The following is a 24161-nucleotide window of genomic DNA, read 5'->3' as shown; positions in this document are numbered from 1 at the left end:
AAACATGTGAACTGAAAAAAGATTGTTTACTTCTGCATTCAAAGGAAATGGGAAAATAGTGATCTTCTTATACCTTCCAATAAACTGGGAAGTTTCTCTCACGTCCACCCAATTTAAAGGGGATCTTTTCCTATACTTTAATCCCAGTCAGTTACTGGAGAACAGCTCATGCTCCCCTAAAGACTAGATGGGGCACAATGCTGCCTGTGCACCTTCCATCACACTCAGTACTGCTATCAGAAGCCCAAAATCACAAGGGCACTTGTGTGCTGTGATGATCAGCATTACAATACCTAACATTTAGGTGTGTAGAAAATCACAGGAACCACACTGCTATTCAAAAAGGCCAGCTTGCTAGGTAAGGAGCCCACTAGTCTAGCCACTGGAGGATGCTGAAGACAAAGAGTGTGTCCTGTGCCCATTTCTCACAGAAATATACAGCCCCTTGTGGGCCCAGGTTTAGGTGCCTATTTCTACGCCCACTTCATGAACTGGAGCCCTTTAGTCAGGTGCTAGGGTGTTTCTCCTGAGAATGAGCATAGATACATCTACACTACGTTTTAAAAACCACAACCATGAGCCCCAGAGCCTGAGTCTTCAGACTTGCAGGCCTTGTGCCATGGTGCTAAAATAGTGCAAATGTTGCAGCTTGGGCTGTTCCTTGTGCCCTGGGGCCCAGCCTGCTGTGTGGGCTTCAGAGCTCAATCCTGAATGTCTACCTAGCTGTTCTTCATGAAGCCCCACACATGGAGGCTCATTGCTGTGAGTTGTAAACCCCATAGAAATGCCCCAATGTGCCTGCTTTGCTCCACAGAAATGTCCAGAGGAGGAGGTAGTGGTGGTACCCACCTTATAATTTAGCCCAAAGGTTCAAATAATCCCCAGAGAAGCAAGAGACGCCCTGTTCAAATTCTTTCTCCACCTCTGATGTGGGGGAGGAACTGAACGTGGGTGCACAACCCAGGTGAATGCTCTGTCCCCTGGGCTAAAAATTATAAGGTGGCCACCACTGTCACCATCTCATCCAGACAGATTTGGAGTGGGGCCCAATACAGTAGGGTGCCTTTGAAGTCATGTATGAGATCGGGTCCTGCCTATGAGTGAGACAAGCAAACACCTTTCACCTTCAGTTCATGAATTGTGCTAGAAGTTGATGGGAGAAAGTTGTCCAGGGACCTAGACAGAGTCAGGAGTGTTGGGAATTGCAGTGGAGCCTAAAACTGAGCACTTGCCTAGATATCTTTGTGAGCCCACCTCATAATTTTTAAAGGTTCTAAAATAACCCTAGCATATCTCAGGTAACACTTTTTCATGTGAGCAGCTCTTACTCACCTGAATGATTCTGACCAAGTCATTGTGTCAATTCCCATGTGATGCCAATGTTGACTGAAGTCAACTTGACTGACTGAGCATTTAGATACTATAATGAAGAGTGCTGTAGAAATACCTATGACAGATAGTTGAACCAGAAGAATTTTGGAGATTGTTAGAACTGGAAGATCTGTAAACTTTGGAGAACTAAATCTCCTAAATAAATGGTCCTACAATGTCCAGTGCCAAAGTGTGTCTGGATTATAGTGCCTACTGAAGCTCAGGATTGGAAATTCATCTGGGGAGGGGCATGTACGTCTGTTATAAACTGTACGTGATTTCTATACAAAACTGTCTGTTAAATGGAAAAGGAATGGATCATTGGAGAAACAGAAAAAAACAGGGAATAACATCATCTTTTCCTGTTCTTTTTCAGGAAGAACAGTTTGGAATGTACGCATTGTATAGCAAGAACAAACCACAGTCAGATGCTTTGCTAACAAGCCATGGGAATGCCTTCTTTAAAGTAACTGCTATTCAGCTTCTTGTTTCAAGTGAATTGTGTGAACATCACTCACTGCTGTGTGTACTTTCAGGCAGTATGCCAGCTAATGTTTATACATTCCTCTAATCTTCCCACAGAATAAACAACAAGATTTGGGTGATAAGATGGATCTGGCTTCCTATCTGCTGAAGCCCATTCAAAGAATGAGCAAATATGCTCTTCTTTTAAAAGACACGATCAAAGAGTGCACGAAGATGCAGGAGCAGGAGCTCAATGATCTCCGGGCAGCTGAAGAAATGGTGAAATTCCAGCTTCGCCATGGAAACGACTTGCTAGCTATGGATGCCATTAGAGGGTGTGATGTAAGCATTTCTCAATCCTTCCTTTATTTTTCAGAGAGCCCTTTGGCTTTGCTGCTGCAGTTTTCATTTAAAAACAAAGTATTTAAGAGGCAGGTAGTTGTTGTTGTTATTAGTGTTACTGTTGTTACGCTGTAGCACACAGGAGCCCCAGTCACAGACCCGGACCCCATGTGCTGTACAAATACAGAACAAGAAGACGGTCTGTGGCTCAAAGAGGGTGCAGTCTAAGGCTACATCTACACAACAGCGTTATTCTGAAATAATCTATTCTGGAATAGCTATTCCAAAATAGCTTATTTCAAAAGAACATTTTGAAATAGCACGTCCAGACACATAAGGCTTCTCTACACTAGCCCCCTCCTTTGAAGGGGGCATGTAAATGAGCCAGATCGGTGAATAGCAATGAGGTAGTGTGCTGCATATGCAGCTCCTCATTAGCATAATTCTGACCATGTGAACGTCGAAGTTGCTAACTTCTAAGCTCTGGCGAGCCATGTAGCCTCAGCTCTTTGAAGAACCCATACAGCTTCGAAGTTACGTTTTGGGAGTAAGGGAAATTCAAAGTTGTATGAATACTTTGAAGCGCCCACAGCTTCACAGCTTGCCAGTGCTTTGAAGTTAGCAACTTCGAAGTTTGCATGGAAAGAATTATGCTAATGAGGTGCTGCATATGCAGCTCAGCACCTCATTGCTATTCACTGATCTGGCACATTCACATGCTCCCTTTGAAGAAGGGGGCTAGTGTAGATGGGCCCATAGTGACTATTTTGAAATAGTGCAAATTGAATACCATTATGGCTTATTTCGAAATAGCGCTGTTCCGTGTCTTAACTGCACCTGTTGAGAAACAGCTGTTCTGAAATAGGCATTACTTCTCTTGCAATGAGATTTATGAAATTTGAAACAACACTCCCATCATTTCAAATTTATTTCAAAATAGCATGTGCATCATGTAGCTGCTAGCAAAGCTATTTCAAAATAATGGCAGTTATCTCGAAATAACTTTGCGGTGTGTGGCTGTAACCAAAGTGACAAAAGAGCCTTCCTCCATTCTTGGACTAGACAAAATCGGCCCAGCCTTCCCTTTGGTTAAGTAGCATTGTCGTTTTCTCCAATCAGGTCAATTTGAAAGAACAAGGACAGCTGAGATGTCAAGATGAGTTTATTGTTTGCTGTGGAAGAAAGAAGTATTTGAGACACGTCTTCCTTTTTGAAGACCTCATCTTGTTTAGCAAAACGAAAAAGATTGACGGGGGATATGACATCTATATGTACAAACAGTCATTCAAGGTAAATTGAAATCCAGCTGTAATGTTTTGGATAGTACGTACAGTGCAGCATGCCCCCTGCCCTTAGAGTTCTGCAGCGGACAGGAACTCCGTCTGTTTGACAATTGTTGGTGAAGAATCACAGCTTCATTGTATGCTACATTTCAAGTTGCTTGTGTGTGTGTGTGTGTGTGTGTGTGTGTGTGTGTTTTAAGTTGGAAGAAATGAGAGAGACAGAAACTGATGAGTAAAATAAGCCAAACATATCTGTGTGTATATATACACTGTATCATAAGTGCATGTGTGTCTTGCTGGACAGGACTCACAGGAAACCAGGTGTTTCCTGTAAGCATAATTATTTTTAACACTTCTTTCATTACAACAAGATGCGGCAGAGATGTAGTCAGGAGCTGTCAGCCACCAGTCAGATGACAGATCTGTACCTCTCAGTCTGGAAGTGTGTCTGGGTGGCATGTACCCAGGGTTTGCAAGCATGTACCCTTGTTTGCCAGCACCAAATACATGAGAACCCTGATTCACCAAAGCACATAAGCATGTGCTTAACTTTAAGCATATGCTGAAAAGTGTTGTTGAACTTGGGCCATACACAGGATTCACCCTATGTACTAGACCCCCAGGAGCAAATCCTCAGCTGGTATAAGTTAACTATGACAACATCCACTAGCTGAAGATCTGCCCACAGATATTCAGCTTCAACTTAATTCATTACCATTCTCTAAACTTTTGAGGATATTGTGCCTCTCCTAACACTAACACTGCTGGGCTCCATGCTGCTTTTACAAAGAGGTCACATGGGGAACTTATAGTGCTGTCTCTGGAACTCAAGAAAGAAATTTTTACAACTATAGGTACAGTTATACGACCAAGGAATCAAGAAAAAGACATTTTCCTACCATGACAGGATGAGCAATATAAAGAATTTCACTTGATCAGTTTGTGAGAAATGTGTCCATGAAGTTGAATGTATGCTTTTTAAATATTATTTTAGACAGCTGAGATTGGGATGACAGAGAATGTTGGAGACAGTGGTCTGCGATTTGAAATCTGGTTTAGAAGGCGAAGGAAATCCCAGGACACATACATCCTTCAAGCAAACTCAGCAGAAGTTAAAATGGCTTGGACCAGTATCATAGGAAGGATTCTTTGGAGACAAGCTCTGAGAAACAGAGGTACGCCAACTATTTCATTCAGAAAGAAATTGAAATGTTTAACAATCATTCTTGTAGTTCTATAGGCAAGGGAAGTCAAACATTAATATTAGTTGACTTTTGACAAGTCAAACATTAATATTAGTTGACTTTTACATGTCTGCAGTCACCAATGACTTCAGTTGTTAAAAAGCAACCAGAAGACAGCTTCTGCAAACAGCACTCCTGAAATAAAAGTAGGTAGCACTGCTTCGTACAAATGCAGCTAATAATACTTAAAACTGAGCTCCGGAAGAAGATATTGTGTTTTTGCTCCTTCCTTCCTTCCTTCCCACTTATGGATTTGTCAATGACCAAAGTTAAACAGATGCAGACAAGTAACAAAGAGGGCAAAGAGCTTGAAACATACCTCTCCCCTTCCCTGTTTTAGTCCAGTATCAGGGTATCTCTGATGAGGCGAAGTGGCTGAGATATAATAGTTTTCATTGGAGCAACTCCTGTTGGTGAGAGATACATTGAAGCTCACACAGGGCTCTTCAGATCTGGTAAAGGTACTCAGAATGTCCCAACTAAATATAAGGTGGAACAGATTGTTTAGCACAAGTAGTTATGGCATACATTGTTATGCTATTGCTAATGTCATGTGCCTATCATTTTGTAGTAAGCCATAGACAGAAAAATAGGATTGACATTTCTAATATAAAATTCAAACAAGGAGGGACGGAAGGGAGGAAAAACAACAAAAAGGGCAACAAAAAATTCTTACCTTTTTAGGCCTGCTTTATGCAACATACTGAAGGAGGAGATGTGATCCCCTCACCCTGCTTTTTCAGGTTACTTTAATTTAGAAGTTTAACACTTGACTCGTTAAAAAAAAAAAGAAAATTAGGAAATATTTGGGGGCAGAATCCTATTTGGCAGTAACCGCTTCTGGGGAGATACTACAATGTAAATGTTAAACACTTGCTAGCTGGTCGATGTGAAGCTTCAACTCAACTAGTATTACATTTCCTCAGAAATGCTCCATCAGTATCGAAGAAGCTTTAGCCTGTGTTGAACAGCAGGAGGTACTGTTTTCTAATTTTATGTTTTCTGAGCCAGGTATTTAATTGCTATATAAAAATATCAGAACACAATCGGAAACAGCGCACACTCTTCGTGCTTTATGATCAACTAAACCACAACCAGTTAGAAAGTGTTAATATCTTTGCTACTCGTTTACACTAGAATTTTAGAACCTGTTGATCCAAACACATCTATAAATCCCACGCAAGACAAAGATCACTAGTCACAGTTTTGGTGGGTAAACGTAAACTCAAATCAAGATTTCAAAACTGAAAGGCTCATTTGGCTTACGGTCTCTGGCCTGCCACTAACGAGGGCATCAAAAGGCAATTATTACATGTACCAATGCAAAACAACCCTGGCAACTATCTCCTTACATGGTTTGTGTTAATATCACAGTATTCACAAACCATTGTGGAGAGGGGAATTTCTAGATTGCCCAATTCATCTGAAGTTGCAGAACACATTGAAAAATACCACATACAAAATGAGTGCCACATTTTCTGATCTTGCCCAGGCTGACATGGAATCATCTCTGTTGTTGTTGAATCAGGTCCTGGGAGAAATACATTTGCACAAATTTCGTCACCTTGTTTTTTTAGCTCTAACTGTTGCAGCGGAAGGCATGAATGCTAATAAAATTTGAAGGTGCAGGGGACGGTTGTATTCTCACACAAGCACTATAAAGTCCAAAGTGGCAGTGTATTGAGAATTAAACTTCAGATACTAATTAGGGAATTCATAGCACTTTAATGCTGTTGTCTTTTTTTATATCTTTCTTCTTTCTCTAGCCACTCCTCTTTTGGTGTGAATTAGGAATTTCTGAAAGGAGTAGCACAGAAAATGACAGTAAACTCAGAACTGACATGAAAGGAACAGATAAAAACAAAGTGGGAGGAACATGGCATAAGTATTCTAAATCCATCTGGACATTCCGTGAATTAATGCTGCAGCTTTAGGACCTTTTATTTCATTCTGAGAAACAGTCTGCTTAAGGATTTGGCTATTTCTAAGTTCTTACACTATGCAAAGATTCTTGTATGCCTTTATTTTTGTTATTAAGGATTGTTGTATGTATTGCTGGTCAGTGTCAATTTGTCTCTGTTTTGTAATATCCCATCAAAGATCGTGTGCCTGATAAATGGTGATTAACTGTACCACCATCAGATTCATTTAATCACCTTAATGGGCTTTTAGAGGAATAGTTCCCAGCCTTTTGAGAAACTGCTACCAGACTAAAACCTTGATGTGCCAGTCGGTGCCTACCACTGAGCTGTGGATGCTTTAACTCACAATTATTGGAGAATAATAAATCCATTTATAATGCATACTGCGGTCAGCTAATGAAACCTAAACTATTAAGAAGAAAGCAGAGCTTAAATTCTCTGATTATTCTGCAGCGCCTCCCACGCTCCCCTATGCAAATATCCTCTAAAAAACTCCCAGGCCTAGGGAGCGGCTCTAGGCTTCTGCCCTGTAGCAGGGTGATTTGGCCAGGGACAGCAGGGCTCTGGGCTTCTTCTATGTGGAGTGAGGTTGTAGAGGGCATGTGTGCTGAGGATTGGGGCACTCCAGGGCTCAGGGCTTCAGCCTTGTGGGGTGCGGGTGGGAGACAGAAAGCAACAGATCTGGAGCTTTGGGTTGTGCTGGGGCCCCTCCCAGGTTTAAAAATACTTACTGGCACTTCAGTGTGGATGACTCCAGCCGAATTTGAGCCCTAGAAGAAAGGGGAATGATCTGTGCACAATGAAAGCTGTGGACAAACTGAGTCTGTGTGCCACAAACCATTTCTTTGATTTGTATCATGAGGATGATGTGTAGGGAACTGGAAGCAAAGGCCTAGGACAGATCACTGAGTGCTGGAAGAAAAGCCATTGAGGAGTGAGAGCTGATGGGCACAATTCCTGAGGCCCCTGCATGTCATAGGGCCTGACCTTTCCCACTGAGATGAAACTGGTTTGAGGAAAACTTCTATTTCTGTTCCACTTGCTTCAAGACTGAGCCCTTGTACACGCAGCAGCTTATTTCGGTATTATTTGTGTTTCTGAGGGGTGTGACTAAGCTACCTCCCTCCCTCACCTGAAGCAGTGCAAGTTACACCAACCTAAGCACTGATGTGGACAGCACTATGTTGGTGAGAGAACTTCTTCTGCCAACATGGCCCCTGCCACCTCTGGGGGCTGGAGTCATTAAGAGAACAGGAGAGCTCTCGCCCATCCGCTGAGAGCATCTGGAAGCGCTGTATTTTAGCCACAGCCTGAGTTGCTCTTTTCACATTCAAGCTTCTTCAGATTTGATGCTCAGGTTTTGTTTGTGTGCACGTCATGGACAGCAGTAAACTTGTTCTCTTAAAAGATGCCTCAGCCCTGCCCTAAGGGAGCACCGATGCTGGGAATATAAACAAGGCTCCCAGCTAGTGCTAACTGCAGTTGAGGTTTTTGTAGTGGCAGCCAGTATTCCCTCTAACTTTTGACATCCATGGGTGGAATAAATTTTGGCATATGTGGATGTGCACCACCAACAGAAACACAGGTTGCTGGCTGTGGACACTGCTAATCAGCTGGGCAGCATCTGAATCCCTCCTGAATCTCTTCCAAGTGCTCAGCTTTCAGGGAACACTGATGGCAGCTGATTTTTGCTTGCACTCATAGAGAGACTTCACTAACTCTTTTCCCATGTGTCACCAACCAGTCCACAGATAATAAGGAATGACTTTTGGTTGCTACTTACAGGAGCTGGGTTTGAAATGCAGCCCTGAAAGATGCTGTCAGCCCCCGCAGAGCTAGTTTGTGTCCAGCAGCTAGGCAAGAGTGCAAAGAGGAAGAGTGTGTAGGGAGTCTTCCATGTCCTCTTCAGTTTGCATGATCACAGTCCCTGCTACCCTCCAGTCACAGGTACTGATTGTTCCAAACTCCCCTTGGTGGGCATGCTGCCTCAAAGAGAGCAGGGACTGCCCAGACCCAGAAAGAGGAGCAGGCATACACAAGGAAACAATACCATAACAATTGTGCTGTTCTCAGCCATCCTCCCACAACAGAAGAAATAGTGTAGGGTAGATTCTCGGCCAAGAACCTTAAGATGTTTGTCCTGCTAGCCTCAAAGTACTGAGTAAACCCTTCCCCTTCCTGATGCTCACTTTCACTTCATTTGTGTTAGATGTAGATGACTTGCCACTTACAGAGCTTTATTTTTTATGGCAGGAGTGAAGTTAGGAGCTCTGCTTTGAGTGGCAATGTATTTGATGGGTGCAGTGACTGGTGATGCTCTGAAACTGAGTCACGTTCCATGGTGAAAATAATCACCACCCCATTTGCCTGGTAAAGAAATATTCTGCAACATTAGAGGATGGTTGGAAGACATATCTCATCTTGCTATGAGGAAAGAATATCTTTGAGTGAAAAAGATTCAGCAGTAATAATAATAAAAGGGGTCCAGGAGATGGCACCCCCTTTAGTACTCTCTAGTTACTGTATAAAAAATGAAGTCTGACCTGCTCAAGATACCACTGTCGAGCTGGCTCCAGAGCTAGTGGGCTTGCAGCTGAAAAATGCTTTTTTTCTCCTGACGGGGGTCAGTAAACTAAGACAGAAGGTGCCGGAAAGATGAAAATACTGCTCTTCACCATGGCAGCACATCTAAAACATCAAATGGGTTCCTGACACTTTTCACAGTTGCATTTTTCCCCTTTAGAACTCCGAATGCAAGAAATGGTGTCAATGGGAATAGGCAACAAACCTTTCATGGATATCAAGCCCAGTGAAGCAGCGATAAGCGACCGAGCAATAGACTATATCATGAAAGGAACAGGTAGAGTCTGCTACCAGCATTAACATTGCTGTTCTGCTTTTTCACTTGCCAGTCTGCGAGGATGATTGTCTTCATTAATTGCTTCATATTCTTAAAAAAGAGTTAATTGTAAAACATTTCCACAAAGAACTGACCTTACTTTTGTGTCAGTGTATAGATTTAATATCTTGCTTCCATTGTTAATCTCCTAGAACTTCAGCAATATAGACCTCAAAGTGTATTCAGTCTGTCCTTGTCAGAAAATCTGGAGGGCTGGTGGGCACTTGTGGGTTGAACAAATGGACTTTCCTAAACTCAGTGCAATCATATTTTAATTCAAGTAGTAGAAGATGACTGATGAAGCGTACTAGGCTAGCTCAGTACTGTTTTATTGAGTGTTTTCCTTTATTCATCTTGCTTTCCTGCAATGATCAAAGGTTCTTGTTTGCTTGTAGAATCGAGATCTCGAGCGTCAATAGCAGTGTCTTCATTTGACCACTCCACGCCATATAAAAGGCCACATTCCACGATCTCAAACAGTAGCACATCTTCCTCAAGCAGCCAGTCCTCTTCTTCCATTTTGGGTTCACTGAACCTGCATGTGTATTCCAGCCCACCTCATCCAGGCTTACTAGGACCACCCTTCTACCAATGGTCATATGATATTAGAACCTGCATTGAGGAAGATGAACTGGAGCAGGAAACTGGCAGTCAGCCTTCAATGAGTGAGTGACTATCAGCATCTGAATTACAAGGGATATGTAAGGATTTTGTACAGGGCAAGTTGTTCTGGTTCTAATATTTATTTTGATGGATTTACACGTGTGCAAGTACAGTACGTTTGGGCTTTGTGATTTATGTCTTCAAGCTGTGAGTTTCATCCCTCAAATTTATCACCTTTCCATTCTAGTTAGCAAGAATCACAGCTACTCTTGCTGTTCTCTAGAGCCATTGCCATCACTCAGATGTACAAATAGTGCCTCTGCTTGTGGCTATCTTAAACTTTTCCTTTTCAGAACTCTTTAAATCCATGAACCCAATAAAGGGATCAATGGTGATGCTCATTCCCACATCACTGCACAGGTGCTGCATTACTTCCTTGGGATAGGAAATCCTATCCTTCCTCCAAGTTTCTTGCATGTGTCTGTGTGTGTGCATGCAACCTCAGTCCAGTGCTCACACCAGCAGAGAAAGCTATTAGGATTGTGGTTTGTATCAAAAAGTGCACATGTGCCTAAGGAGACTGAGTCAGTGTGGCCTAATCAGTTCTTTATAGACAGAGTATAGTGTTCAGTCTGGAACAGTAGTACAGGTTGAACCTTCCCCTTCAGGCACCCATGAGACCTGACTGGTGCTGGATGAGAGAATTTGCCAGATGATGGGAGGTCAAAAATTTCTAGCAGCATGACCAACACTTCCACTGCTTACTGGGCCCTTAGAAGACATTTAGGGTAAATTAGAGCTAAGTAACAGAACAGAACACTGAGAGCCAGGACTGGTGGCTGGAAACAAACTTTATGGGACTATGGGAAACTTGGCCACACCCACGATAAGTGGTCGTCCAGCTAACTAAAATCATGCCAGATTAGGGAGTTTGCCAGACAAGAGAGTTCCAGGTGACAGAGGTTCAACCTTTAGTCCCATAAAATTAGAAACGGGAAGATACGTTGTCTTTAAATGTGAAGAGACTGTCAGACTACAGACCTAAACAGAGTCTAACTTTGCATGTTTTTTCCTGTTATAGTCACAGAGAGTTCAGAGTCATCCCAATGCACTTCAGGGGAAAGTGTGAGTGGCTTTAGTAGCTCTGCTCATCCTGGATTGTCCCAGCTGTCTACAGAGACATTCTCAGATGAAGGTGCTTCAAATCCTGACTCTAAACCACCTTCCCAGTGCACATCTCCTGCTCTCCCTGAGAAGAACCCTAGATCAAAACACACCAACCAGTATGTCACAGCAGTAAGTGTTTCTCTTTTTAGCTCACAAGTCGTACAAAAAGCTTTCATTGATGTCACTTATACCAATTACCAATTACTTTACAAACATGGCAATAATGCACTAAACTGTTTTCTAAGGCAATGTCTGCACTTATGGGAAGATTGGTGCTGTGGAGATCAATCCCGTGAGGGTCAATTTAGCAGTCTAATAAAGATGTTCTGAACTGACCACTGATCATACTCCCTTAGACTCCGATACTCCGCTGGAACGAGAAGTTATAAGGGGCGTTGACAGGAAAGATTTCCCCAGCAACCTCCCACAGTGGAGATGCTGCAGTAACTTGATCTAAAATACGTTGACCACGCTATTCACGTAGCTGGAGTTCAGTACCTTAGTTCAACATTACCCCTTAGTGTAGACCTGCTCTAAGGCCCTGATTGTAAGGACTTGATCAGTGCATAGTTCACACTGAACTCAGAAAAATGCTTGGAGCCAAATTCTGCTCTCAGTTACATCCATGTGACCTATGGCCTTCCTTTGGGTTACATAATTGTAATTGTACTTCCTGGTTGCCAGGGTGATTACTGGGGGATTGTATGGATTTGAATGAGAGCATGGTATGGCCCTTGGTGTTACAGGTTCAAATATAGGCATTTTGACAGTTGTGCAGCTGATGGATTTTAGGGTCCGTAGTTTAGAAACAGTTTGTACCTATGGGGAAAGTCATGCTTTCTTTTTAACCCCATTGGTATAGTGAAAAACATGGTTGCTTGAGTCAGATACCTGTCAAAAAAGGTCCTCTTCACCACGGTTGGCCATGAGTGCACCCTCTTGATGGCAGTTCCCTCAGAGAGGTTAAGGACAGACTAGACATGGAGGCTGTACTTCCCTCTCATCCTGAGAGGCAGTGATCTCTGCAGGGTAATATGCTTACCACTGTCTGTGGACGCACACAGAACTTCATACTCCAGGGCTCTCACCCATCACCAGCAACTATATTCACTTCAAAACCTCGTCCTTATCCAAATGCTGCTTTCAGGTACATTTCTACTCTGAGGTCAGTGGAATTACTGTGACATATTCTGGTGTAACTGAGAACAGAATTTGGCCTGGATACATTAACTGCTCTGAAGTGCCAGGGCACGAGAAGGTCAACATGTCTATTATTTTTAATGCGAGTAGAATTTATTTGTATTGGCCATATTCTGCTGCCTTTAGTCATGTTGCATTTTGTTCTGTGAACAGTCGCATTGATTTTAAGGGTGCTTCTCATGAAGTAAGTCTCTCTCCTCAGTGTAAATGTGGCAGAATCTGGTTTTATGAATTTGGAGTGAGCACTTAAAATAGGATGGCACAAACAAATGAAATGCCTCTTGCTCATATCATTCTGGAATAATAGAAGCTGCACTGTCTTGATGGTGGTGGCTAAAAGTGACACGATTAATGAGCAGTGCTTGGATTAGCAGGTGTACCTTCCCCTTGTTCTGCTGTTGTGAAAAGTCTCTTCAGTCGGCCTCACAAACGAATGTCAAGCTGCAAGAGTATAACCAAGCCTAACCCCTTCCCCCAAAGAGACACCCTTCTAAAATCCCAAGAATGAAGCCCCAATCCTTCTTGAGCACCTTGTTTTGACTGCCACGCTAGATACAGCCCAACACCATAAAGAAACCAGGGCTACAATGCACCAGATGCGTTTCACTCGCCCACTGAGTGACAAAGATCATATGCAGTCTCTGCACTCCTCCCAGAAACATACCAGCCATGTCTACACTAGTCCAAATCTTCGAAAGAGCCATGCAAATGGCCCTTTCGAAGATTACTAATGAGGTGCTGAAATACATATTCAGCGCCTCATTAGCATGCTGCCAGCTGCGGCACTTTGAAATTGCCGTGGCTCGTCCAGACGGGGCTCCTTTTCGAAAGGACTCCGCCAACTTCGAAATCCCCTTATTCCTATCAGTAGATAGGAATAAGGGGATTTAGAAGTTCCAAGGGTCCTTTCGAAAAGGAGCCCCTTCTGGACGAGCCACGGCAATTTCAAAGTGCCACAGCCGGCAGCATGCTAATGAGGCGCTGAATATGTATTTCAGCACCTCATTAGTAATCTTCGAAAGGGCCATTTGCATGGCTCTTTCGAAGATTTGGACTAGTGTAGACGTAGCCACCACCCTGGAGTCTGGAGCCAACACCCATCTGAATTAACCTCTGTAGGCAAATAAAGAATAGAACTTTCTACCAGTCAGCATTGCTAATAAAGATTAGTTATAAAAGAGGACAAATTAGAGGATGTACAGTCAGCCAAGAATCTTCAAGGTCACTTAGTTACATGTTGACTTGAAACAAATTAGAGTTAGGGAGAGGTTTACAAAGTACAGAACTTGTAAAACTGAAGCAATTAGGAAACAAAGTGCAGGGTACTACTCAAGTTAGGATTAGTCAGAGCAATCATCTTTTTAAGGCTCATGTCCCTTGTGCTTGAACGTTACAACAGTGTATTGTGTGATTTTATTTCCTCTGTAATGAAAATCCCTGTTTACTCAAGGACATTAATAACAAAGGGATCCAAGAAGGAATTATGTTGAGCTGGTCCTCTAGACAAATATCCATGCTGTATTCCCAGGTGACTTTATAGATTTCAATGGGGATAAATAATATCCATGATCTATTACGGACTGGCACAGGTGCAAATACCTTCCTCCTTTACTTGTGTGAAGTTGAATGTCGGTTTGTGTATGTACATGGCTGGATGGTAATCTGTCTAATCCCACAAGTACATAAATTGGAGTTTATGAATCTCTAACTCTAGTGCGTGCACACAGAATAACACATTTATATGTGCACAAATGCACAGCTAGCTAAAGTCTCAAAACCTGACCCTAATTCACCGAAGGAAATGAACAACCTAAAACAAAACTCTTCTTGATTCCAAGTATTATATTGTTCTATATAGAAACAGGAAGTCACAGAATATAGGCCAAATTTTCCTATCAACGGAACACCCTGCCAAAACATAGAGAGTATAACACAGCTGTTTGTGGGCTGGTAAGCAGTGGAATCCATGAGTTTATGGACAGCCTGCCTGTGGCAAGGGAACATCCGCAGACTGCTCTTTCACCTGTGTGGTGTTGAAGGAAGTGAGAGCTTCTCTGATCCAGGAATAAGTTATGGCCTCCTGACCAATATGGATCAGAATGGGGGCCCTGTTTATTTTTCCTGGATTCCAAGTGTGCATCTAACTTCTCTGCCAAACCAGACAGGGAAGTGAGCCAAGAACAAATTGATGGAATAAATTAAGGGCAACTAATGTCCGTGGCTCTGCTGCACTTTACAGGCAGTGTAGGTGAGCTTTTTTTAAGTTCAGTATTCAGCATATGTTTCCTTAAACCTCCTCCATTTTTTGGCTTACAACTTCCCTCCAGGTGCCTAGCGCTTGGGTTGTTCTTTCTGCTATGGCTAAATAGGGAACATTTCCCAACAGGCCACAGCTCAGGAAGCAGGGTCCTTTTAAGTGCACATTGTACTCCTTTCCTAACATGAGCATGGATGAACATACGTGCTGATCCAGCAACGCACTTAAGCATATGCTTATGTTTAAACATGTGCCTAGTGCTTTCTACTTCAGTAGGGCTAGTCACATGCTTAACTGTTTTGGTGGACTGGGGAGTACTGAAGAAACTGGAGCACTTGGCTCTGTATTGTTAATGAAAGCCCTTAGAGATTTCTCCACCTTATTTTTTGTGGTGGAATCCTGCATATTTATTGATTTAATAAAAATGTAAAACACACCTTCAGTGGTGACACTCTCTGACCTCTGCATTGCTGTGTGAGATTCATGCTAGTCCCCTTACTCCCTAGGCTGAGCACACAGTGGGCACAACTTGCTCTCTCCATATGATAGGAGGAAGAACGACTTGGTGTCACTCGATGGCAACTACTGCGTAGACAAGTTCTGAAGGACACTCATTCTCTAGGCTCAGCAATGGTGGCTACAACACAAACTTTTGATTGTGAGAGACACAAAATCTAGGAAAGGGGCTCTGAGGGGGTATGCAACAAATAAAACCATCACGGAGGAGAACTGTGGATTTTATGCTTTGCACAGAGAAGTAATTTGGATTCCTGTTTAGATAAATACATGGAAAAGTAACTACTTTGGATACAGATGGGTCCTGATCCTGAGTTTATCACAGAGATAAAATTCCCATTGGTGTGAGGATTGTGAACATCAGATTAGGCCTATGGATTTCAAGAATGCAGGGTATTTGTAACCATGTTGGTCCAGGGCATTAGAGAGACATGGTGAGGTCATATTTTTTTACTGGACCCCAGGTGCTCTGATTGGCTCTGACGGCTGGGGGGAGGGTCACCGTCCAAGCGGTGCTGGGGACTGGCTGTACTAGCCCTGCCCCTTCCACCAGAGGTCCTCTCCCTTCTGGGAGCGCAGAGCCAGTCCTCCCCATACATTGCCCAGGGGCCCGGCAATCCTGTTGGCTCCTCTGCACACAGATCTGTGGATTGCAAGAGCAGTTTATGGGATACAAGGACACATTACTTGAAGATTTCACTTTCTTCAAAACCAAAATCTAAAAATGTGCTAAACACGTTTTGGGTGGTTCTTATGAACAATTTCCTGCTGCCTTTAAATAATCAGGAAGATGGTTAATAAAAAGGGTGGTGAATCACATCTTTGTATGGTATGAAACTAAGCATACTGATGATATTGAATAATTTCATCATTCATATCTTATGATTAAGCAGAGGTAATACTTAGAAAAGTTTGACACATTTTCGAACTATCCCTAGAACCAGGAGAATGTTATGTGTGAGCCATTGTGAAGAAAAGGTTCTATTGTTGCTGTTGCTGTATTAGTATGACCCAGGCTGTTCCTAGCAAAATATAATGATGGTTTTAATTAGATTTCCCTCCCTTTTCCATCAGAACAAAACCTCTCATGTATTAGGCCTCTCAACAATGGTTTGACTGGCAGGCAAAAATTCAGTAAGTAACTGGTTTTCTCAGCTCAATGCTTATACTAAAATGATCCAGCTAATAAAAAATACTGCAGGATGCCAGGTTAATTATAAGATAATAACTAGTTAAATTGGGGCATTGGAAAATGTCCTAAAACTGATCTGCATGTTCTAACAATATTAGAAAAGTTATCGAATCCTAATTTTGCCACCTCTTATTAACAATCTTATCTAGAGAGTGCGCTGGTATAAAGGTACTGTTCTTTTCCCCTGTAATTCACTTTCTTCCTTTACTGAATGTGTACCCTATCTCCATCTTTGACCCACAACATGTGGGTTGCATGCTGGTGCAACACTCCTACTGCAACAATGCTATGAAATGATGCAAGGTGTCTATATTCTACCATTTGCATTATGCTTGACGTGGAGCAGCACTGCCTATTTTTGCTTAAGCTGTTTGTGTGTATCTATATGTATGTTAGCTGTTTAATTTTAAATAATGATGTTTACGCCAACAAAGAGGAAAAGGGCTGATGGAGCTGATGCATTTCTAGCATGCCTACTAAAGTGTCAAAAGACAGGATTCAGCATGTTATGCCTGAATTCAAACCTAGAAGGCTGAAGGTGCTGGCTACGCACAGCAGGATGAGCTGGTCTGAAGGTTAGCTTGTCATGGAATGTAGAAGCCTGAGTTTAGGAAAGTTTGTGTCACTAAACTCCCTGCCTTTCCTGCTCCTGATTCCCAAGCGCATCTGCAGCCATTCAGGGTCTGTCTGTGCAACAGTTAGACACTCGTGGTGGCCTGTGCTAGCTGACTTGGGCTCCCAGGAACAGGTGAGAGGTCTGTTTAATTGCAGTGTAGACATTAGGGCTTGAGCTTCAGTCTAAGCTCTGGAACCCTCCAGCCTCACAGGGTTCTAGAGTCAAGGCTGCAGCCTGAGCCCAAATATCAACACTGCAATTAAAAAGTTCCTTAGCCAAAGCCAACCACAAGATTTTAATTTCAGTGTAGAGCCCCGGTACGCCACCCCCTCCTCTCACACACACACACACACACACACACGCCTAGCTTCAAATGGGAGTTACAGCAATTAAACAGAGTTAACCATGCCTGAGTCAGAGGGCTCCAGGCTCTGCCACTGTAGGCCAGGCTACTATATATACCATTTCTATTTGCACAAAACTATGGGAACACAGTATTAGGAAGGAAAACAGTCTCCCTTATGTAACCAGAGAAATTCCCTAAGTCATTCTTTTCATGTTAAAGTAATTTAAAATCAATAAATAACTAGACTAAATAGCTGGGAAGAAAAGAGGAAAGACACAATGACAAACCCCATCAACAACCAACAACTGTATAACAAGCTTAATTTTATGGGTGTTTTGGAAAAGGGATTTTTTTCTTTCCAGCTAATAAATTAGTCCTCTGTTTTTCCCCTCTTGTAAAGCTGACCAGATTTATGAACGAATGGTGAGTTTTATAACAAAAGTATGACTTTTCCCAAAGTCTTATGGCATGACCTGTAAAAGTTTTCAGAGATAAGGCCATTGCCAACTCATGCCATTCTGGCTGTAGCAACCATTTTAAATTCTGAATGCATGTTTTTCTATTGAGATTTTTCACATACTGATTGTTATGGTATTAAACCATCCTATTGGGTTTTTTGTTTTTATATTCATATTGTCCTAAAAACTAAACCACTTAAATGTGATGAAATCAGCTTATACAAAAACATTAAGAATAACATGCTCTGTAGGTATGTCAGTGTCTCCTAGAATCATAGAACACTAGACTGGAAAGAACCTTGAGAGGTCATTGAGTCCAATCCCCTGCCCTCATGGCAGGACCAAGCACTGTCTAGACTATCCCCGATAGATATATCTAACATGCTCTTAAATATCTCCAGTGATGGAGATTCTACAACCTCCCTAGGCAATTTATTCCAGTGTTTAACCCCCCTGACAATTAGGAAGTTTTTTCTAATGTTCAACCTAAACCTCCCTTGCTGCAATTCAAGCCCATTGCTCCTTGTCCTATCCTCAGAGGCCAAGAACAGTTTTTTTCCCTCCTCCATGTAACCTTCTTTTAGGTACCTGAAAAACCCCTATCATGTCCCCTCCAAGTCTCCTCTTTTCTAAGCTAAACAAGCCCAGTTCTTTCAGTCTTCCCTCACAGCTCATGTTCCTACACTAGATCTTTTATCATTCTTGTTGCTCTTCTCTGGACCATCTCCAATTTCTCTACATCTTCCTTGAACTGTGGTGCCCAGAACTGGACACAGTACTCCAACTGATGCCTAATGAGTGCTGAGTAGAGCAGAAGAATGACTTGTTATGAATGAGTTGTCAAAACTCCTGTTAAGGCATCTGAGAATCATGTTTGCTTTTTTTGCAACAACATCACATTGTTGACTCATATTTAGCTTGTGGTTCACTATGACCTCTAAATCCCTTTCCGCAGTACTCCTTCCTAGACAGTCGCTTCCCATTCTGTATGTATGGAGCTGATTGTTCCTTCCTAAGTGGAGTACTTTGCATTTGTCCTCATTAAACTTCATTTTGTTTACCTCAGATCATTTCTCCAGTTTGTCCAGATCATTTTGAATTTTGACCTACCCACCAAAGCAGTTGCAACCCCTCCCAGCTTGGTATCATCTGCAAACTTAATAAGTGAACCCTCTATGCCAATATCTAAATTGTTAATGAAGATACTGAATAGAACGAGTCCCAAAACAGGCCCCTGTGGAACCTCACTTGTTATGCCCTTCCAGCATGACCATGAACCATTAATAACTACTCTCTGAGAATGATTATCCAGACAGTTATGCACCCACCTTGTGGTGGCCCCATCTAAGTTGTGTTTGCCTACTTTACTGATAAGAAAATCATGCGAGACCCTACCAAATGCCTTACTAAAGTCTAGGTATACCACATCCACTGCTTCTCCCTTATCCACAAGACTTGTTATCCTGTCAAAGAAAGCTATCATATTGGTCTGGCCATGATTTGTTCTTCACAAGTCCATGCTGGCTGTTACCTATTACCTTATTTTCTTCCAGATGTTTGCAGATGAATTCCTTAATTATTTGCTCCATTATCTTTCCCGGCACAGAAGTTAAACTGACTGGTCTATACTTCCCTGGTTTGTTCTTTTTTCCCTTTTTATAGGTGGACACTATATTTGCCTTTCTCCAGTCTTCTGGAATCTCTCCCTACTTCCAGGACTTTTCAAAGATGATAGCTAAAGGTTCCAATACCTCCTCTATCAGCTCTTTGAGTATTCCAGGATGCATTTCATCAAGCCCTGGAGACTTGCAGACATCTAATTTTTCTAAGTAATCTTTAACTTTTGAATTTTATCCTCTAAACCTACCCCCTTCCCACTAGCGTTCACCATGTTAGGCATTTCTGCATCAGACTTCTTGGTGAAGACCGAAACAAAGAAGTCATTAAGCACCTCTGCCATTTCCAAGTTTCTTGATACTATTGTTTCCTAACCTCACTGAGCTGTGGACTTACCCTGTCCTTGGTCCTCCTTTTGCTTCCAATATACTTATGGAATGTCTTCTTGTTACCCTTTATGTCTCGAGCTAGTATGAGCTCATTTTGTCCCTTTGCCTTTCTAATCTTGCCCCTGCAAACATGAATTGTTTGCTTCTATTCATCCTTTGTAATTTCTCATAATTTCCACTTTTGATATGACTCCTTTTTGATTTTGAGATCATGCAAGTATTTATTAAAATATTAATTACATGCAACTATCACATAATAAGTTTACAAGTTTCTGTTCGTGAACAGAAAATTACATTCTTCTTTGCTAATAACAATATTTCAGATTAATCTATGCTTATCAGGATAGTTTTGTGTTTCACAAAGATTTGAAAAGGCAGCTTGCATAAACATGCAGCCTAAAATTAATTAAGAAACCAAAAAGACTTTGAGTCTTCAATATACAGAAACATCACATTTTCCAGTGTTTTTAAAAAGAAGAGCTGGAGTTTGGTCCAGGAAAGCTCCCTGGCAGGAAGTCTGTTGAACAAGGGGAGGGTTTTTGGCTTGATAGACGCAGTTAATGACCTGGTTTTGTCTCCTTTAAAATGCTGCTGCTGCCAAACCTCCTCATCCTCCTTAATAGAGACAAAAACAATTGGGTCTGCAATGCTTTCAATGTCTGGGTTTACATGCTCTTCCAGGAAGAGGTTGCCCATATCTTCTCTAACATCAGCAAGTACCTTGACTTCTCATTCAAAGGAAGCCTGGATACTATTGTCTGCTATGGTGCTTTATCTGTGTTCCTACTGTCATGCACCAAAAAGGGGTTCTGGAGTTTGTTGTAGGCCAAACATCCTCTTTGATTATGGCTTTTTTTTTTTCCTCGTGAGCTCAGCCAAACACAGTTAGAGAAAAAACATGCTGTGTTTTGCAAACTGTGGATTTCCTATTTAGGAGCTCTTCAGCTGCATCTGGATGCATTGTGTGAAGGCATATCATATCTCAAAAATGAACGGACACCTATTGAGCATAATCTGTAAGATCTAATGCAAAGAACCAGCATGACAGCTTCACTAGTCATTCAATACAGAGAGCAGAGTTTGACAGAAATGACAGTACAAGATGTCTCACTCCAGCTGAAGTGTGGTATGTCAGAAGTGGAGCCATCGCATTTTCTAGTTTTTGCTAGTGTGGATGCACACAGTGTCACTCCTAGACATTCTAGTCTAGCTGTAAACAAAGACAGTTAGTTTAAACCCTTGTCTTCATTTAGTCTCGTGCCGTCAATCTTTTCAGTAGTTCTCAACTTCATTGCAACATGGCCCCCTTCAGACAACAAAAATCACTGCCTCACCTCAGGAGGCAGAACCAAAGCCTGAGACGGCCTAGCCTCCACTGCCATGGGTGAGGGGAAAAGCCAAAATTCCATGGCTTCAGATTCAGACCTGAGCCCTGCCATCCAGGTGGAAGCCCTTGGGCTTTGGACCTATGCATTTGCACTTGGGCTTTAGGCAAAAGCCCCAGCAAGTCTAATGCCAGCCCTGGCAACCCCATTGCAAATAGGGTTGTGACCCACTGTGGGCTCCTGACCCATAGTTTTGAGAACTTCCGATATATGCTATCAGTACAGAAAAGGGAGTCCCATGTGGTATTGTCTCTGTGTTGCTTTGCTCAGTTTCTTCTCCCTTGTTTTGTTGTAGAGCGACACCAAATATCTTGCATGATACCTTGCATACTGGGCCACTAAGTCCCAGGTAACTAGTTTTGCAAGCACTGGAACTGAAGCTGAAGTGCACGGATATGGACTTAGCTATCAGTGCTGAGAGAAGAAGCTTTGTGGAGGTCTTCTGATAGGTTCACTCCACAAGTAAAGCATTCTGCTTTTTCTGGAGGTCCATGCTGCCAGTCACCTCACTTGTATTGCCTCTGCAGTTCATCACGGTGATCAACAGCTTTTACAGTGTTTTTCTCAGCCCTGTTAAGCTGGTCCTTTTAAATCTGATAACAGTAAGGTTTGTGCCAACGTCCACTGCTCTTGTTCAACGTCTTCTCTGTACCATCGCTGTCATCTAATCCTCTCACTGTGGATGTGGGAAGTACAGTCATTTTATGGGAGCAGCTGATGTTTTCTACTAGAATTTGATGGCTAGATACTATGTGGACTCTTTTTGATTCGGCAAGATTAATTAACTCTACAACTGTGTCTTTCTGACAAAGCACACAAATCCCAGTGCCTAGAGGAATGGGATGTCTCCACTGATGGATCCGACTCTCAAAAGCTTGTGTTTTTTATAGGTTTTGAAGGACCAATAAAAGCCAGTGGTAATCTGTATTTTACTCTACTCTGTACAGTTAATATTACCCAATCGCTTAGCAGCTTTCACACAACCAAATTATTATTTGAAAGAAAAAGAGAAATGTGATTAAATTCTTCTAAGACCACACTGATAATCAAAATTAGTATATCAGTTTTAAAGTATTTTTGATGTGAAACAAGAATACATCCTTCATATATCCAGCTGTAAAACATTATTTGCTGATTGTGACAGTGTTTTAAAAATGATTGAGGCAGCCAATCTGGTATAAAATGGAGACAGCCCTATATCTGAAAATCTTTATTAGGTCATGGCCTAACATTGCAGCAAATTTTATGCTTCTCTTATAAAACCCATAATTCCTTATCTTCCCCAATCCCCACAAATTTGATCAGCTAATAAGTAAGTTTTACATCTTTGCAAACTGAATTCCTAAGACTCTATATTTACACAAATAAATCGATACTGAAATGAAATAAGATGGTAGCATTTATATGTAATGCATGAATTAAAGAGTGAGAGTCTATTTTTCTCACACATCCTTTGATCAATCAAGAATCAACAGTTACACACACACACCACACACACACAGAGCTTTCTTATATAAGTATTTCTGACGAGGATTAAAAGATTGTTTATGCATGTAAGGTGATGTTTTCTAATGCTCTGCCCTCTGGCTTAAACGCTCCTACTGAAGTCCTACCATAGGCTGTAATGGAACAGAGTTAGGCCAATGGTGAGCTCTACTGACAATTTTTCATTTTAAAACAGTACACTTTATTACCCATTTACAGTTATGTGAAAATGCACGTCACCAATCTTTTTCTCATACAGATTGCTGTGACATCTATTTTTGTATTGAAAAATTGTTTCAATCTCAGGCAATCAAACTGAATTTGATTTTATTCTCATATTTCAGCAAAAATAATAAACAGATATGCTAACATCTAAATAATTGGAATGCTTTGCAGTTTTGATTTTAACTAAAGATAGCAAAACTCACTGTAACCTGCTTATTGTTTTGACAGCTATGAGTCAAATTACTACGAAGACATTTTCAAGCCATCCTGACCCTGCTGTTGCAGATCATCACAAATTTATGAAAAATCTGTGACACACTTCATAAACTCTCTTGCCAGCAGCAGAATAAAAGTCTAAGTATTTTTAAACATCCAGAGAAGACACGTTGTAATTTTTGTTTGTCGTTTTAAAAGCAGCGCTGTTGCCAAGTTCTTAATCTGCACTTCCGAAACATGAAGCAAATTCTGCTCTCAAATAAGGATGCAGGTCCCCTGATTCCAGCGTTTAGCATTCAAGACCTGTTTGGGCAGAACTTGGCCTTCTATGTGCGTGGCCCTCTCTGTGTTAATTTCTGTTTTAACCTGAATCCTGTATATAGAAGATGATGTTGTAGATGTTGCTATATTTTGTGCAATCATGTAAATGTAGAAATCCTTAATAAATGAACTAATATCTGTACAAAAGGAAAAATATTCAATCTCCTTGAAATCTTTTGTAAATATTATTTTATTGACTCACATTTTAAACTGCCCATTACAGATGATCCATTTTTATCTACTTGCTAGTGTCTTCTCCAGTTTATCAAAGACAATGTGAGCTGCTGCAATGAATTATAGTAAATGTGGACTTCTGTTAGAATGCAGTTTCTAGAGATTAAAAATAGAAATAACTATTTGTAACCATTTTCAAATATCAAATATGAAAACATACTATTGTTGGTGGGTTGCTGAAAACAGTTTGTCTTTTGTTACTTCAAACATTGCCCTTGTTTAATACTTTTTTAAAAAAAATAAATGAAACAATTTCAACCATATTACATTTATGTTTATTGTGTGTGATGTTCCTTGGAATCCTTGGTAGTGTCCGCAGTACATCCAGTCCAGCTTATTTGTTTTTGTGAAAGTGAAGAGCCAGTGAAGGGATTGGAAGAAAGGGTGACACAGTCAAAGCACCAGAAT

General features: G+C 41.6%; 1 protein-coding gene across 3 annotated transcripts in view; it reads left to right on the top strand.

The window, feature by feature from the left end:
• PLEKHG4B (pleckstrin homology and RhoGEF domain containing G4B) overlaps positions 1-24005 on the top strand; it is a 143951-nt gene extending 119946 nt beyond the window's left edge. For 2 of the 3 annotated variants that reach the window (XM_074988000.1, XM_074987998.1), the window contains 9 exons: positions 1748-1837; positions 1954-2178; positions 3298-3468; positions 4456-4636; positions 9371-9487; positions 9922-10191; positions 11211-11425; positions 16344-16403; positions 23211-24005. In XM_074988000.1, the coding sequence (XP_074844101.1) occupies positions 1748-1837; positions 1954-2178; positions 3298-3468; positions 4456-4636; positions 9371-9487; positions 9922-10191; positions 11211-11425; positions 16344-16385 (1311 nt within the window). In that variant the 3' untranslated portion in view covers positions 16386-16403; positions 23211-24005. The remainder of the gene's footprint in view (positions 1-1747; positions 1838-1953; positions 2179-3297; positions 3469-4455; positions 4637-9370; positions 9488-9921; positions 10192-11210; positions 11426-16343; positions 16404-23210) is intronic. The other variant, XM_074987999.1, reaches the window with a different exon arrangement.
• Positions 24006-24161: the final 156 nt, after the last annotated feature.

Source organism: Carettochelys insculpta, chromosome 2, assembly GCF_033958435.1.
Source record: "Carettochelys insculpta isolate YL-2023 chromosome 2, ASM3395843v1, whole genome shotgun sequence".
Classification (NCBI taxonomy): domain Eukaryota; kingdom Metazoa; phylum Chordata; order Testudines; family Carettochelyidae; genus Carettochelys; species Carettochelys insculpta.
This window is presented reverse-complemented; position numbering and strand designations above follow the sequence as displayed.